Source organism: Lynx canadensis, chromosome B3 (genome assembly GCF_007474595.2).
Source record: "Lynx canadensis isolate LIC74 chromosome B3, mLynCan4.pri.v2, whole genome shotgun sequence".
In the NCBI taxonomy this organism is placed as follows: Eukaryota; Metazoa; Chordata; class Mammalia; order Carnivora; family Felidae; genus Lynx; species Lynx canadensis.
The window spans coordinates 134,985,110-135,000,770 of record NC_044308.2 but is presented as its reverse complement, the minus strand read 5'-3'; the positions used below and the strand labels follow the sequence as shown (position 1 = coordinate 135,000,770).

The 15,661-nt window shown below is 50.2% G+C and overlaps 1 protein-coding gene across 1 annotated transcript in view; it reads right to left on the bottom strand.

Annotated features, from left to right (window-relative positions):
• The window catches only part of RIN3 (Ras and Rab interactor 3), a 125,142-nt gene that overhangs the window by 76,790 nt on the left and 32,691 nt on the right, over window positions 1-15,661 (bottom strand). The window contains exon 2 of the mRNA XM_030319824.1: window positions 9,683-9,887. Coding sequence (XP_030175684.1) covers window positions 9,683-9,887 — 205 coding nt within the window. The remainder of the gene's footprint in view (window positions 1-9,682; window positions 9,888-15,661) is intronic.

The window sequence follows — 15,661 nt, the reverse complement described above, 5'->3', positions numbered from 1 at the left end:
TGAATCATGTTTGGTCAAAGCCAATCATGGTTCTTCTGCTCCTTTCTACCATTCATCCCCTTTCCCAACCTCCCTTGCAGTTAGGGGTGACCAAAAAGGCATCTAAAAAATATTTGTTCCCTGGCAAAAAGACTGAGTCTAGGAGAAGAAAGCCGTTTGCCTGTGACCACCTGCCTTTGAATGGGTGAGATGGCTGGAGCTGCAGCTGCCCTTTTGTAACTATGAGGTGACAAATCTGAGGACACAAAGCCAACACCTTGAAGATGGGGGAACAGAAAGGTGGAAAGACCCTGGATTCTAAGGACATCGGTTAGCTGCTAAACTAACCCTGGGCCCCAACTTCCACATTCCTCATTACACAAACAGTCATAGCTTTATGGCTCAAGTTACCACAGGCTGGGTTTGCTGTTACTTGAAGCCAAAAGCATGCCCGGCTGACGCAGTGCCTCAAGTGATTATCAGAAGAACTGCACAGGTGCCTTCCGGAGAATGCCTGCTACATAATAAGCTCTCAGTATTTGGTGCCTCCCTTCCCCAGGGACCCTCTACCTGCCTCCGGGCCCTGAGGGCAAATGGCACAGAAACCCCTACTGTACAGAGGTAGCATTCCTATCCTCCACTGTTTGTGGATGGCTCCATGAGTCAGAAAGGAAGCATGTGAGGCCCCAGGCACTCACAGCGAGGCCGGGTCCAGATGTCAGGCCTCGGCCCAGAGACAAGGATAAGCTCAAGGTGGGCAGTGAGGGAACAGGAGGTGACAAGTCCAGCCTTCTTTGTCCACCTGCAGGAAACCTGTGCCTGTGGGCTGCCCGGGGTCATAACGAGTGCAACAGTTCACAGTCTTGCCCTCTGTACCATCTCCCGCCACTCCTGAGTCTTCCCCCGTTAATCAGGCCACCAACAAACCTTGCTGTGCCCCAGCGTCCTCACTCAACCTCTCTCCTCTGTGGGAACAAGTACAGTTTGGTGCCCCGTTGGGCCGACATCTGAATCAGCCCACTCCTTCTGTGCCCTCTTCCCACCCCCCCACCCCTGTCTTAAAAAGTTTATTTATTTAGAGAACCAGCGGGGGGCGGGGGCAGAGAGCGATGGGGACAGAGGATCTGAAGCAGGCTCTGAGCTGTCAGCACAGAGCCCGACATGGGGCTCGAACCCATGAAGTGTGAGACCATGACCTGAGCCGAGGTCCGAGGCTCAACTGACGGAGCCACCTAGGCATCCCAGGGGGTCCGATTTTCTCTAAAGAGCTAGGGTTCTCCCGTCCCCACGCCCAAAACAACAGTGGGGTAGTGGTCAGAGCACTGGGCTGCAAGGCAGGACACTGGGTGTCCCTCCTAGTTCCGACCCTGGTTTGCTGTGTCCTCTGGCAAGTCACTTCCCCCCCCTGAGCTGGCCTTTCCAGTCTAGGGAGGGCAAGGGGGTGGGAGGGTCCCACAACTCCTTCCTTCCAGAAGATTCTCTCCCAGCACCAGTGCCCTGGGGGCTTGCCCAGATCCTGACAGGCTTGCACAGGGCGTTTCACGGGTCGATGTCTGCAGTCCACGAGGCCGCAACAGACGGCTGTAGGAGCCTCTTCCTGTCTACCCTTCGCCAGTGTGGGTTTTTGGAAAGCCCAACTGATTTCAGTAACAGCTGGACAGAATATGCTTCGGGAGAGAAGTATGCAGTCACTGCAGGCCCCTCCTCCTCTCCAAATAAATATATATAAACCCGAAGCCCAAGACACAATAATGATTTTATTTTTATGATCCATTTTTGGCCTGGACAATTTCTGTTATTTTAGGGCTATTTTCCCATTGCTGGGGGAAATTTTCCAATCATGCCCATCCGAGCAGCAACAGAAGTGGCTGGTCCTTCCCAGAGGCCACAAACTCAGGGGCTGCCATGGCTCTAGAGGCCACTCTGGACACATGACCCACGTTTCCCGATACTGGTAATGGAGTGGTGGCAAGGCACGGAGTGGATGGAGTTTCTCAATCCTGGCTGCACATCAGAATCACCTAGGAGCTGTTAAAACACGTTGGTGCCTGAGCCCTTACTCCAGACCAAAAAAAAAAAAAAAAAAAAAAAAAAATCCGCATTTCTGGGAATGAGGCCGAGACATTGTATTTTTTTTAAGTTTATTCATTTTTGAGAGAGAGAGAGAGACAGAGCATGAGCAGGGGAGGGGTAGAGAGAGAGGGAGACAGAATCGGAAGCAGGCTCCAGGCTCCGAGCTGTCAGCACAGAGCCCAACGCGGGGCTCGAACTCACGGACCTCGAGATCGTGACCTGAGCCGAAGTCGGACGCCCAACCGACTGAGCCACCCAGGCGCCCCGTATTTTTAATGTTTGTTTATTTTTGAGACAGAGACACAGCATGAGCGGGGGAGGGGTAGAGAGAGAGGGAGACAGAATCGGAAGCAGGCTCCAGGCTCCGAACTGTCAGCACAGAGCCTGACGCGGGGCTCGAACTCACAAACCATGAGATCGTGACCTGAGCTGAAGTCGGACGCTCAACTGACTGCACCACCCAGGCGCCCCGAGACATTGTATTTTTTTAAAGCCTTTGAAGGCAGTCAGTTGGTGGCTTCCAATCGCACTTGACCATTTAGCAGCTATTACTCAGGGCAGGCTCCTTACCATGGGCGTTGGGTTTCCTCAGGGGTAAAATAGAAAGCCCGCCCCCTGTTCTGCAGGGCTGTTGGAAAGATGACAGATGGTGCGTGGCACACAGTAGGTCTGCCCTAAGTGTTGACTGTGCCTTCCTTCCTGGCCCCAGCACCCCGAAGGGGCAAGAGAGAGGCTTCCCTGATGCTTTTGCCGAACTAATCTTTTGAAGTTTTTTATTTTGAGAGAGTGCGTGAGCAGGGGAGGGGCAGAGGGAGAGGGAGAAAGACAATCCCAAGCAGGCTCCATGCTATCAGCACCGAGCTGGATACAGGGAATGATCTCACAGTTCATGAGATTATGACCTGAGCTGAAGTCAAGAGTCAGATGCTTAACCAGCTGAGCCACCAGGCACCCAACCCCTTGCCAAACTCACCTTGAACGGAATCGGTATTCCTTGACTCACACCTGGGGAAGGTGCCTTGAACCACCTGTGTGGCTGGTCTGTATCACAACTAGGCTGCTGCAACTATTGAGCTAAACCCCCACCACAAAAGCAGTCTTACAAGAGATTTCTTTCATTAAAAGCTATCTTCTGTCCTCCAAGCAATGATATTCCAGTAGCAATAAACAAACCTAACACCCCGATCTTGCTTTCTAATATTATTTTCTAACGAAAGGAACCAGGGCTTCTTGGAGAAATGGCTGATTCCAGGACTGGGGCAAGCAATATACACGTGCACCTGGGTGGCTCAGTTGGTTAAGTGTCTGACTTCAGCTCAGGTCATGATTTCACCGCTGATGAGTTCGAGTCCCACATCGGGCTCTGTGCTGACACCTCAGAGCCTGGAACCTGCTTCAGATTCTGTGTCTCCAGCTCTCTCTGCCCTGCCCCTGTTCATGCTGTCTCTCAAAAGTAAATAAACATTTAAAAAATTAAAAAAAAAAAAAAAGAAATACACAAGAAGCATGCAGTCAGAAAGTAAGGAAGTGCTCCAAAGACCAAACACACACACACACACACACACACACACACACACACACACACACATGCACGCAGGCGATGATGGGCGTATGTCAAAGGGACTCAGGAAGCAACTGAAAGAGCTCCCGATGGCCAAAGTTGGAACAATTTGAGCAACAAAATAATTAAAATAGTATTGGATTATAACCCAAAGCATTGAAATCAATATCCATGAGTCCATATTGATACAACTAAATGACTGAATAAACAAATAAATGGAGGGGTGCCTGGGTGGCTCGGTTGGTTAAGCGTCTGACTTCGGCTCAGGTTATGATCTCACAGCCTGTGGGTTCGGGCCCCGCATCGAGCTCTGTGCTGACAGCTCAGAGCCTGGAGCCTGTTTCAGATTCTGTGTGTGTGTGTCTCTCTGCCTCTATCCCGCTCATGCTCTGTCTCTGTCAAAAATAAATAAACATTAAAAAATAAATAAATAAATGAATAAATAAATGGAGAGGACACAAAAAAGATCTTGTGCAGAAGAGCTCCAAATAATTGACGTAGGTCGTAAGGATTCCCCACTCCCTGAGGGTTGGCCATATGCACAGTGGCTTCCTGCCAAAGAGGGCAGTACAGAAGGGGGAAACAGTTAACTTTGCCAAGGGGAAACCTGAGCACAACCTGAGCCAGGTGAGCAAGGTCAATATTAACAGTGAGTGGTAAGTCATGTTAATAGTAGGTGCCTTTGACATGATGTGATGAGAACAGCCCCATAACGCTAGTCTAACCATCAGATAAATCCCAACCGAGGGCCCTCCTACAAAATACCTTAAAATACCTGTATCCCAGGAGTACTGATGCATAGGGGCACTTGTACCCCAATGTTCATAGCAGCACTCTCAACAATAGCCAAATTATGGAAAGAGCCTAAATGTCCATCAACTGATGAATGGATAAAGAAATTGTGGTTTATATACACAATGGAATACTATGTGGCAATGAGAAAAAATGAAATATGGCCCTTTGTAGCAACGTGGATGGAACTGGAGAGTGTGATGCTAAGTGAAATAAGCCATACAGAGAAAGACAGATACCATATGGTTTCACTCTTATGTGGATCCTGAGAAACTTAACAGGAACCCATGGGGGAGGGGAAGGAAAAAAAAAAAAAGAGGTTAGAGTGGGAGAGAGCCAAAGCATAAGAGACTGTTAAAAACTGAGAACAAACTGAGGGTTGATGGGGGGTGGGAGGGAGGGGAGGGTGGGTGATGGGTATTGAGGAGGGCACCTTTTGGGATGAGCACTGGGTGTTGTATGGAAACCAATTTGTCAATAAATTTCATAAAAAAAAAAAAAAAAACTGAGAACAAACTGAGGGTTGATGGGGGGTGGGAGGGAGGGGACGGTGGGTGATGGGTATTGAGGAGGGCACCTTTTGGGATGAGCACTGGGTGTTGTATGGAAACCAATTTGTCAATAAATTTCATATTATAAAAAAAAAATAAAATATAAAAAATAAATAAATAAATAAATAAATACAACAGGAAAAAAAAAAAAAATACCTGTATCCCTCAACACTGTCAAGGCCATCGAACAACAAAGAAGGCCTGAGAAACTCACAGTCAAGACGAGCCTGAGAAGACACCGCGACTAAATGTAATGCGGTGCCCTGGAGGAGACGCTGGGACAGAAAATGGACACTGGGTACAAGCTGTGGGCTTTAGTTAACATGAATGTATCGATATTGTTTCATTAATTGTGACAAATGTATCCTACTAACGTTAGATGTTAACTATAGCAGAAACTGGGTGAGGAGTATTTGGGAGCTCCCTATACTATCTTTGCAACTGTTTTGCGAATCTCAAATTTCCAAAATAAGTGTGGTTTTTTTTGTTTTTGTTTTTGTTTTTAAAACACAACAATGTTTGGGTGCAGATGGAATAAAGGTGGCTTTTCGGTTGCCTGGTTTCTGGATGCACACAAATAAAAAATGGGCCAGTATGTTCCCAACACCTTATCAGAGAAGCAGACTGCAGGGAGGAGAGACAGGGAGGGGTGGAGGGGGTGGGTCGTGGTCAAGGTCACAGAGATACTGGTGTGGGGGCAAGGGGGCAGGATGCCCAGTCTCTTGACCATTTGCATGGACAGGAGGAAGTACCCTCCACATCAGGAAGGGTGGGTCCAGGCCATCCCTGGAGACCCTTCTCTCTCTCACAGCCTGGAAGTCACCTGCAGTGTCTGCAGCTTTAAAAACAAAGAAAGCAACACTGTAGCTGAGTTTCAGGCCATCGTGTGGGATGAAGGTACCCAGCAAAGGGCCTTCGATGAAGGTCACGCCATGCAGATTCTGTGCTCACCAGTCGTGTGGCCTCAGGCAAGTGAGTGAACCTCTCAGGCAAGTGAGTGAACCTCTCGTGCCTTTGTTTCCTCATCTGGAAATGGGGACGCTAGTAACACTTACTACCTGATAGAAATCGCCGTGAGAATGGATCAGGTTGTGCAAAGAGCAACTCTGGGGAAAACTCTGGGTAAAAGTTGGCCCATCGTTGTTATCAGAGTGTGAGCTTAGGGCTTGGCTTCTGCTTGAAAATATAGAAGAGGAAGAGTCCGGGGTAAAGGCAGAGGGCAGGGAAGCCGACAGAAGGTGCATCTGCTCTAATTCTGTTGTTCTCAGGGCTGGCCCTGCTCCTGCGGCCTCCGAGGGGCAGCGAGCGGGAACCGAGCGAGGGCCTGGCTGACCTCCTTTAGGGCAGTTGCCTTCTGTCTCAATGTTAGCTATGGTCTTACTCCCAGGATCTGATTCAGGCCTCTGGGCGAGGGGTCACTTTAGGACCTAGCCCTGGAGAAGCTTTCTATTTGCTAGACTCAGGCCCCGGATCATAGGTCCATCACCGTGTGCCCAGCCCAGCTCATGCCGACCTCTGGGGCTCAGCCTGTACGGTTCTCCCACCCACCAACTCTCCAATGAACCTCTCAGCTCCCCCCATCTCAGTCCTGCCCATCCGTGCCACATGACCCAGCTCAGCATCTGCCCCCTCCAGGAAGTCTGCCCACATCACTCCAGAGCTCAGCAACGCTTTCTGGCCAGGGTCAGGTCTTCTCATACCCAGGGCAGACAGGAGGTGCTGGAACATGAATCCTCACCTCCACAGCCTTGAACCAACGGTTCTCAGGGGTTGGCAGACAACAACTGCTTTCTCATCCCTCGAGAGTGGGGGGATGACCTTGAGATGTGGGATGACCTCGAGATGCGTGTTCTACACTGGCTCCTAGAGTGCTCCAGCAAGATTCACTCCTCTTTGCCCAGAGGTAACTTGCATGATCACATACATACCTTTTATCAGCTGCCTCCCTTCCCTTCCCTTCCCTGTCTTACTTCCCCTGCTGGTGCTCCCTGGGGTCACCTTCCAAATAAACCTCTTGAACTCAAATCCTCATCTCGGGGTCTGCTTCAAGGGAAGCCCAAACTAGAAATGTTCCTCTTAGCCTCAGTTTCATCATCTGTAAACTGGGGATAATAGCAGAGTCAGCCCCACAGAATTATCACAAGGATTCAATGAGACGACATCATGCAGTACTTGAATTAATGCCAGTACAGGGCCTGGCATCAGTAAGCATTCTTCACTTAGAACCACTATTGTTGTTGTGAGTTGGGGTTATCTTAAAGTTTTTGAAGCGAGGGCTGAACCCTTCGGGGGCAGAGCAGTCAAGACCTCTGCCCAGCCCAGCCGGCCCTGGAGACGCACCTGCCTTCTCCTGGGAAGGGTCCTCACTGTGCTATCTGCCCACATCTACACCCACGCCCGGGGCACACCTCTCCCAGTGACCAAGAAAGCTCCAGAAAATGGCCATCCCTCAGCATCAAAACATTGCACTTGGGGCTGTTTTTGAGCTGCATCGCCTCCGGGAAGGGTGGGAAGCTAATCCCCTCAGAACCTAATAGAGAAGAGTCGGGGCTCCTGGGTGGCTCAGTTGGTTAAGCGTGCCATGATCTCACAGTGGCATGAGTTTGAGCCCTGCGTCGGGCTCTGTGCTGACGGCTCAGAGCCTGGAGCCTGCTTCGAATCCTGTGTCTCCCTCTCTCTCTGCCCCTCCCAGCTCTCTCTCTCTCTCTCTCTCAAAAATAAATAAACACTTAAAAAAAAAAAAAAAGAAGAAGAAGAAGAACCTAATAGGGAAGAGGATGTTTCTCAGAGCCTGGGGCCTGGGAACATTGACTGGGACACTCACTGGCCTGAGCCCCCGACTCCGTTTTTCCACACGGTTTTATCATCCGCTCTGAAGCCGTCAGTTATTTCCAAACAGAAAACTTTATGGCGGGGAAGGACGAAACAACAGACCTTGTTTTCTCGAGCACGACAGCCTCACAGTCTGCCCTTCGAGCTCCCTCCCTGCTCATCCCTCCAGAGGGATCTACAGACTCCCAGGCTGCCCCTGGTGCTGCGGTGGGACTCGCCTGGCCCGCGGGGCACCTGCCACCATACCCAGAAGAGGCCTCTCTTGAGCTGGGAAGGATCCTGCTGGGCTGTGGGGCCTCACTCCCTAAGAGGGAGGGTCCCCACTCCCTGGGGCAGGGGCACCTGTGACAAAGGGAAGTTGGGACGTGGCTGGAAGCCCCTAAGTTCCGGTAATCCTGGAACTGCGGACTTGATGGATTCTATCTAGTCCAAGGTGAATGAGTCCACTAATCAACCGAGCCCCGTGTATTCGGGAGCTTGGAGCATTCCCTGGACACAGCGCACGTAGACTGCACACTGCATCGACGCTGAACCCCGGAGGAGTGCTCAGCGGCCGAAAGGCACGATTCCACCTGCACGTGCGTGTGTCAGACAGCACGGCAGCAGCCAGACTGCCTGGGTTCAGCTCGGGCCCTTGCTCACTGAGTCATGTGGGGGAGGTCACTCAACTTCTTTGCCTCCCGGTTGCCTCCTCTGTGAAACGGGCATAATTGTAATGCTTACCTCAGAGGGCTGCTGTGAGCCCAAAGAGTGATGATTCACAGACAGACCTGAGACCAGTGCCTGGGACTCAGTAAGTACCTGATGAATCCTGGCCGCTATCAACATGGGGCTCTGTGTACAGGATGCCTGGAGGGACACACCATGCACTTAGAGCAAAAGAGGCTTCGGCAGCAGACTGGAGGTTGCCGGGGGCAGGGGCGGAGGTGCGGGTGGGGGGACTGGATGCAGGGCTTCACGTTGGGGCCAGGAAATGTCTGGCAGATGTCTGACAGGACCGGTGCTGGGACAACACTGCGAACGTACTAAATGGTGCACTTGACAATGGTTAATTTTCTGTTATGGGAATTTCACCTCGATAAAAAAGAAAACCGAAAAAAAGACTCCTGGGGAGTGGAGTAGAGGCTGAAAGAGAATAGATGGCAAAAACTTTGAGAAGACTCTACTCCTTACTTTGTCACGTCTGTCCAGTTTGATTTTTTTTTTTTTTACAGTGAATACATATGCCTATCACTTTTATAATTAAACGAATTTTTTTTTTTTTTTAAAGGAAGTGGCATGGAACAGAAAATGCATGGGGTGGTGGTCGGTGGCATTTGATGAGCTCTGATTCACTATCTACGGATCTTTCTTCCCCTGCAATGCCCCTGTCACCTAGAGCAAAGCACTTTAATTGATGGCCCCATTTCAAAGTGAGAGAAAGGGAGGCTCACTCAACTCACAGAGCCTGACTCAAGAGCTTTTGCCTCCAACACACACAGCCCCCTAATTCTCATATGTCAAATAAAGGGGTGTAAAATGATTTCTCAGGTCCCTCCAGCTCTGATATCCTCTGGTACCCTCTGGTCCCAGATGCCTGGTCCTGTCCACAATCCAGTCTCCTAATATTGAAGGCATTCCCTTTCTTCTCCAAGTGTCAACGCAGGTGCACGAATGCCCAGAGCAGCCCATGCCAGCCACACAGTTCCCTGCTCTCCAGCAGGGACACCAGACCTCCCGCCAGTCTCTCGCTCCTGAGTTTGGGGAAAAGACACCCCAGTCGAAAAGCTGATAAACCCAAGAAAGGAATGTAGATGGCCGGTTGTGCAGAGGCCAGCTGCTTGGGTGGGAGCCCAGGCAGCTCCTTGTGGCTGTGCCCGCCCACCCGTCACAAGGTGAAGAGACCCCAACTCACCCCAGCCGCCTCCCGCTGCAGGATCCTGGCTGCCTCCACCCGGGCCAGACCCAGCTGCAGCCACACCGGGCACGTTTTGATGAGCTTCTCCAGGACGCTGATGCCCCGCCGTGGAAGGCAGTTCTTCGGGGTGACCGGCAGACAGGGCCCCATGCCACCTTCCTCCTCTTCTTCCTCTCCTTGTTTGCCAACATCTGGAACAGGACTGAGAACAGAATCAAATGATCAGCCCATCCTGCAGCCAGCCCAGAGACTGGTGTGCAACAAACGGGGATTCGGTTCAATGGTCAGTTATTCATCTAGCATCTGTGAAGCCAGGAGTCCTTTGGGAATTAAAAGATAAACCATGATCTTCCCCTTAGGGTGCTTACAATAAAATGGGTTGGATACGCACAGAAACAAGCAGCGGAAGCATTGGGATAAACATAACAGAAGCACAGTGTAACAGAAGTAGCTAATTCCAACCCAGGATGGCTTCAGGGAAACACAGCGGGCATTGGAGCAGAGCTCTGAAGAGAATTTTTAAAACTTTTATTATTTTTATTATTATCATTTTTTGTACCTCTCTCTAGAGGGTGCAAGTGAGCCAGGGGCAGAGAGAGAGAGAGAGAGAGAGAGACCCATAAGGGTCAGAGAGAGAGAGAGAGGGAGGGAGGGAGGGAGGGAGAGAGAGAGAGAGAGAGAAGCGGGGCTCTCTCACAAAGCGGGGCTGGTGTTTTACCTGAAGCCGGTCTTGTGCTCACCTGAAGCGCGGCTCAAGCTCACCTGATGTGGGACTTGAACTCACGAACTGTGAGATCATGACCTGACTCGGTCAGATGCTTAAGGGCTGAGCCACCCAGGTGCCCCTGTTATTATTTTTTAGTTTATTTGTTTATTTTGAGAGAGAGAGAGAGAGAGAGAGAGAGAGAGAGAGAGAGAAGAGAGGGAGAGAGAGAATCCCAAGCAGACTCTGCACTGTGGGTGTGGAGTTTGATGTGGGGTTCAAACTCACAAACCAAACTCACAAGCCAAAACCAAGAGTTGGACCCTTAACCGACTGAGCCACCCAGGAGCCCCTTAAAAACTTTTAAATTGAGGGGCGCCTGGGTGGCTCAGTAGGTTGAGCTGCCGACTTCGGCTCAGATCACGATCTCGCGGTCCGTGAGTTCGAGCCCCGTGTCGGGCTCTGTGCCGACAGCTCGGAGCCTGGAGCCTGCTTCGGATTCTGTGTCTCCCTCTCTCTGACCCTCCCCCGTTCATGCTCTGTCTCTCTCTGTCTCAAAAATAAATAAACGTTAAAAAATAAAATAAAAAAAAAACTTTTAAATTGAAGTGTAACTTACAGTGAAACATACAAGTCTTTAGTATACATCTAGACAGAATTATATATGTATATATATATATGTTATATATATACCCGTGTTAATTATGTATATATGTATGTATACATATATATACATCCATACATATACCCATGTTAACTACCACCCAGATAGAGACCAGTGCTATTGAGCTCTTAAAAGTGGGTTGACTGAATTGAGACCTGCTAGGAGTATCAAACACACACAGGAGCTGAAGTCTTGATATGAAAAAAAAAAAAAAAAAGACTGTAAAATTGCTCATTAATAATATTTTATGTTGACGACACGTTGAAATAATAGTTTGAGTGTATTTGGTTAAAGAAAACATTATTAAAATTAATTTCACCTGTTTCTGTCTACTTTTTTTTAAGTTTATTTATTTATTTTGGTGGGGGTGGAGGGGTGGAGAGAGGGAGACAGAGAATTCCAAGCAGATTCCACACTGTCAGTGCACGGCCCGATGCGGGGCTCAAACCCATGAACCACAAGATCATGACCTGAGCCAAACTCAGATGCTTAACTGAGGTGAGCCACCCAGGCGTCCCTCCTTCTATTTTTTTAATGTGGCTACGAGAAAATTCAAAACTTCATTTGTGGCTTGCATTATAGTTCTATTGCTCTGATACAGACATTTCCAGAAGGCTCCCTTATGTCCCTCCCAGTCAACACTCTCTGCTCCCCAGGGTGAGGATGTGATAGGTCGGGGCGGGGGGGGGGGGGGGGAAGGGGGCCTATCACAGGCCTAAGAAAGAGCAAAACCAAAGTAGAGGTCCAGTTTAAGAGACCCCAGACCCTCCCCCAAATGCTCACTCCACCGGAACCCCTGCACACACAGAGTTTTGATTCTGAGGAACTTAATCTCTAGGTGTATCTGCAGGGATGGGAACCCTTATTACCTAGGAAGCTGTGGCTGGTGCCCCTCTTTTGCCTGTGTCCCTGACTAGCGGATGCTAGTAAGGAGACACCCTGTGGAGGGACAAGGCCAGGATGAACCCCGTTACAGGCACAGAAAAGTGGAACCAGGTGGTGGGGGAGAGGGGGTCAGAGGGCAGCAAGACCCAAAAGTCCTGATGAGGGTACGGCATCTCGTAAAGGGAAGGGCAGGGTCCTGGCAGGTCTTAGGTTGCAGGGAGGCTGGGAAGTGCTGGACCAAACAGGTCCGGCAGCGCTGTGTTGTTTAAGCAGCCGGGTTTTGCAGAGACCCGGCTAGGCGGGTGTGCGGTCAGCCAATGTGGGTGTGTGCTAAAATTCCCTCCTGACGCCCCCACTCCCAAATCCCTGGAGAAGCCCTCCGTCTCAGGGATGCTGGATGTGCAGGCACAGATACTCGTGGATTTCCCCTCTGGGTCCACGCAGAGAAGTGTGCCTGGTCACCAGGGCAACAGGAGTGGGCTGGGAGGGGCTGTAGGGCCGCCCTATGGATGTCCACAGGCCGTGGGGCTGGGGCCCAGTGGGCCTCATTTGGAGTTCAAGTCCAGGGAGGCCCAGCCGATACTGATGTAACCTCTTCCCAGGCCCTGAAGGATGAGGGTGGTCACAGCATCTCCTCTGGGACAGAAGTGAGAAGGGTGGAGGCCAGAATTACCCAGAAAAGGGCCTGTTCGTTTGCTCTAACCCCTCCCCCCACTTGGAAACACAAAACTATCTTCTGGAACCAAAAGTCTTCCTGATCATCTTTAAACCTCCTTACTTGGGCTGGGGCCTCCCCCAGGGGCAGGTTAGGGTTCTAAAGGCAGCTGGGGGCGAGAGCTCCAACTTCCTCTCTGCCCCCAGCTAGGCTTAGGCCTTGAAACGTCCTTTCCCTCAGAGTCTGCTTTCTTATCTGTGCAATGGGCAGGGGGTGGCCCGGAATATTCCTCCACTTACTGGGTGGCCTGAGGCAGGGCCTGGGCTTTGGGGACAAAGGTCCTCCTTTTGTCCTATGGAACCAAAGCCATGATCAAACAAACAGGCTCTGTGAGAAAGGAGGGGGTCTGTCTTGTATTCACTTGTACTGTGAACAGTCTCTGAGGGTCTGCAAGCTCCCGATGTTGTTCCAGGCACTGGGTTAGAGCAGAGAAAACAAAACCAAACGACAACAACAAACCTCATGTCTAGGAGAGGGGCCAGGTGACTGACAAGGTGAACGAGTGACCTAGAGTGCGTCAGGTCGTGCTGAGCTGTACGGAGGACGCAGATGTCTGGGGAAGGGTGAAGGCCTTTGAGCAATCTTACCCGGAAGCCTGGGGGCTGGCAGGTGCAGGGGTGGGGATGCGGGGGGAGGAGGAGGGGAGGTCGGAGGGGGCAGGGTGGGGGTCCCTGTAAGATTCTGGAGCCACTGGCAGAGGTGGCTCTAAATCCATATATATGAACACCTTCCCTGGGCTTCTGATTAGCAACTAGCCCACTACCACGCAAGCTTCCTCAGCAAGAAATGGGCCCTCTATGACCTCATGGGGCCCACGGGGCCTCATGGGGTGGCTTCTGGGCCCATGGAGAGTCTTCAAGGATCCACAGAGATGAAGCTGTTCCCTGCCCCCAGCTCCCTGGGAGTCCCACCTGCATCCCGAGGACAGGGTGACCAAGGAGAAACTGCCCAGCCTCCAATGTCACGGGCACTGTGCCACCCTTGTGATCACATCCCTTCCAGCTCTAAAACCTTCAATGGCTCCCACCGCCTGAAGGATCCAATCCAGTCCCCTAATATTGAAGGCATTCTCTTTCTGAGCCCTGCCCCCTGCAAACTCCCCTACAAAGGGCTGCCCTCCATCAGCTCAGCAGAACCCGAGCTTCCCCACCCTGCTCTGTCCACCTGCAATTCCTTCGGGTTCCCTGTTACTCCCTCCCAACATTTTCTCCAACGGGCAGCCAAAAGTTTAGTGGATTGGACCAGAAAGCAAGAATCACATGAGGAAAGATGGATAAATTACACACACCAAAATTTACACACGTGTCATCAAAACACCTCGTGAAGAAAACGAATACTCAAACCATAGGCTCAAAGAAGATATCCGCAAAGCATACACCTAACAGAGAACAACCAAGTCGATGTTAAAAACGGACACAAGATTTGAAAATACCTCAAAGAAGAAGGCATACGAATGGCTAGTAAGCAGGTGAAAGACTGCCCAACATCATTAGTCATTAGGGAAATGCAAATCAAAACCACAATGAGATGCCGCGACACAACCACCAGAATGGCTAAAATTAAAAAGACTGATGTCACAAATTGGTGAAGATGGGAAGTAATCAGAACCGTTGCATGTTATTGGAGGGAATGTGAGTTGGTACAACCACTTTGGAAAAAGGCCGGTTTTCTGTTTTTTTTTAATTTTTCTTTTTTTTTTTTTTTTTAATTTTTTTTTTCAACGTTTATTTATTTTTGGGACAGAGGGAGACAGAGCATGAACGGGGGAGGGGCAGAGAGAGAGGGAGACACAGAATCGGACACAGGCTCCAGGCTCCGAGCCGTCAGCCCAGAGCCCGACGCGGGGCTCGAACTCACGGACCGCGAGATCGTGACCTGGCTGAAGTCGGACGCTTAACCGACTGCGCCACCCAGGCGCCCCTAATTTTTCATTTTAAGAGAGCATGAGTGGGGGAGAAGGGCAGAGGGAGAGAAAGAGAGAATCTTAAGTAGGCTCCATGCCCAACACAGAGCTCGACAAAGGCTTGATCCCATGACCCCGGGATCATGACCTGAGCCTAAATCAAGAGTCGGATGCTCAGCTGACTGAGTCACCCAGGCGCCCCGAAAAAGGCAGGTTTTTTGTGTGTTTTTAATAAGTCTAAACAGACACCTACCATCTGGCCAGCCATCCCACCCAAGAGAAATAAAATATGTCCACACAAAGACCTGGACATGAATCTTCATGGCAGCTTTCCTCCTAATAGCCCGACACTGGTCCAGGGGTCCATCAAAGGCAGAATGAACGACAGACAGTGGTATGTCACTGTCTATCTCACGACAGACTAGGAAGTGCTGATCCATACAACCACGTGGATGAATCTCAAAAACATACCGAGTGAAAGAAACCAAATGCAGAAAAACATACATACTGTCTGAACCCATTTGTATGAAGTCCGAGTGGCATACTAAGATATGTGCATTTACGTTGCATCCTATGTAAATTTTACGCCAAAACAATACAAAAGCACCACCAATGAACACTGAACTCGAGCTAATGATACGTATGCTAATATATCCAGGGGTGCCCGAAACTTTCTTTGAAATGGTTTAAAAAGTAAGGTGGATTCACAGGAGGATAGAGGGATAGATGGGGGTGTAATAAAGTAAATATACAAAAACATTAAGGGTATGTGGCGGGTATATGGGTGTTAACTGAAAAATTCTTTCAACTCTTCTGCAAGTTTAAAATCTTTTAGGGGCACCTGGGTGGCTCAGCCGGTAAGCGTCCGGCTCTCGGTTTTGGCTCAGGTCATGATCTCATGGTTCTTGAGTTTGAGCCCTACGTTGGGCTCTGCACTCACAGTGGGGAGCCTGCTTGGGATTCTCTCTCTCTCCCTCTGTCTGACCCTCCCTCACTTTATCTCTCTCTCTCTCTCTCTCTCTCTCTCTCTCTCAAAATAAATAAACTTAAAATAAAACAAAATATTTTACAGTAAACTACTGGGGATAAAGTTCTCCCCATCCCTT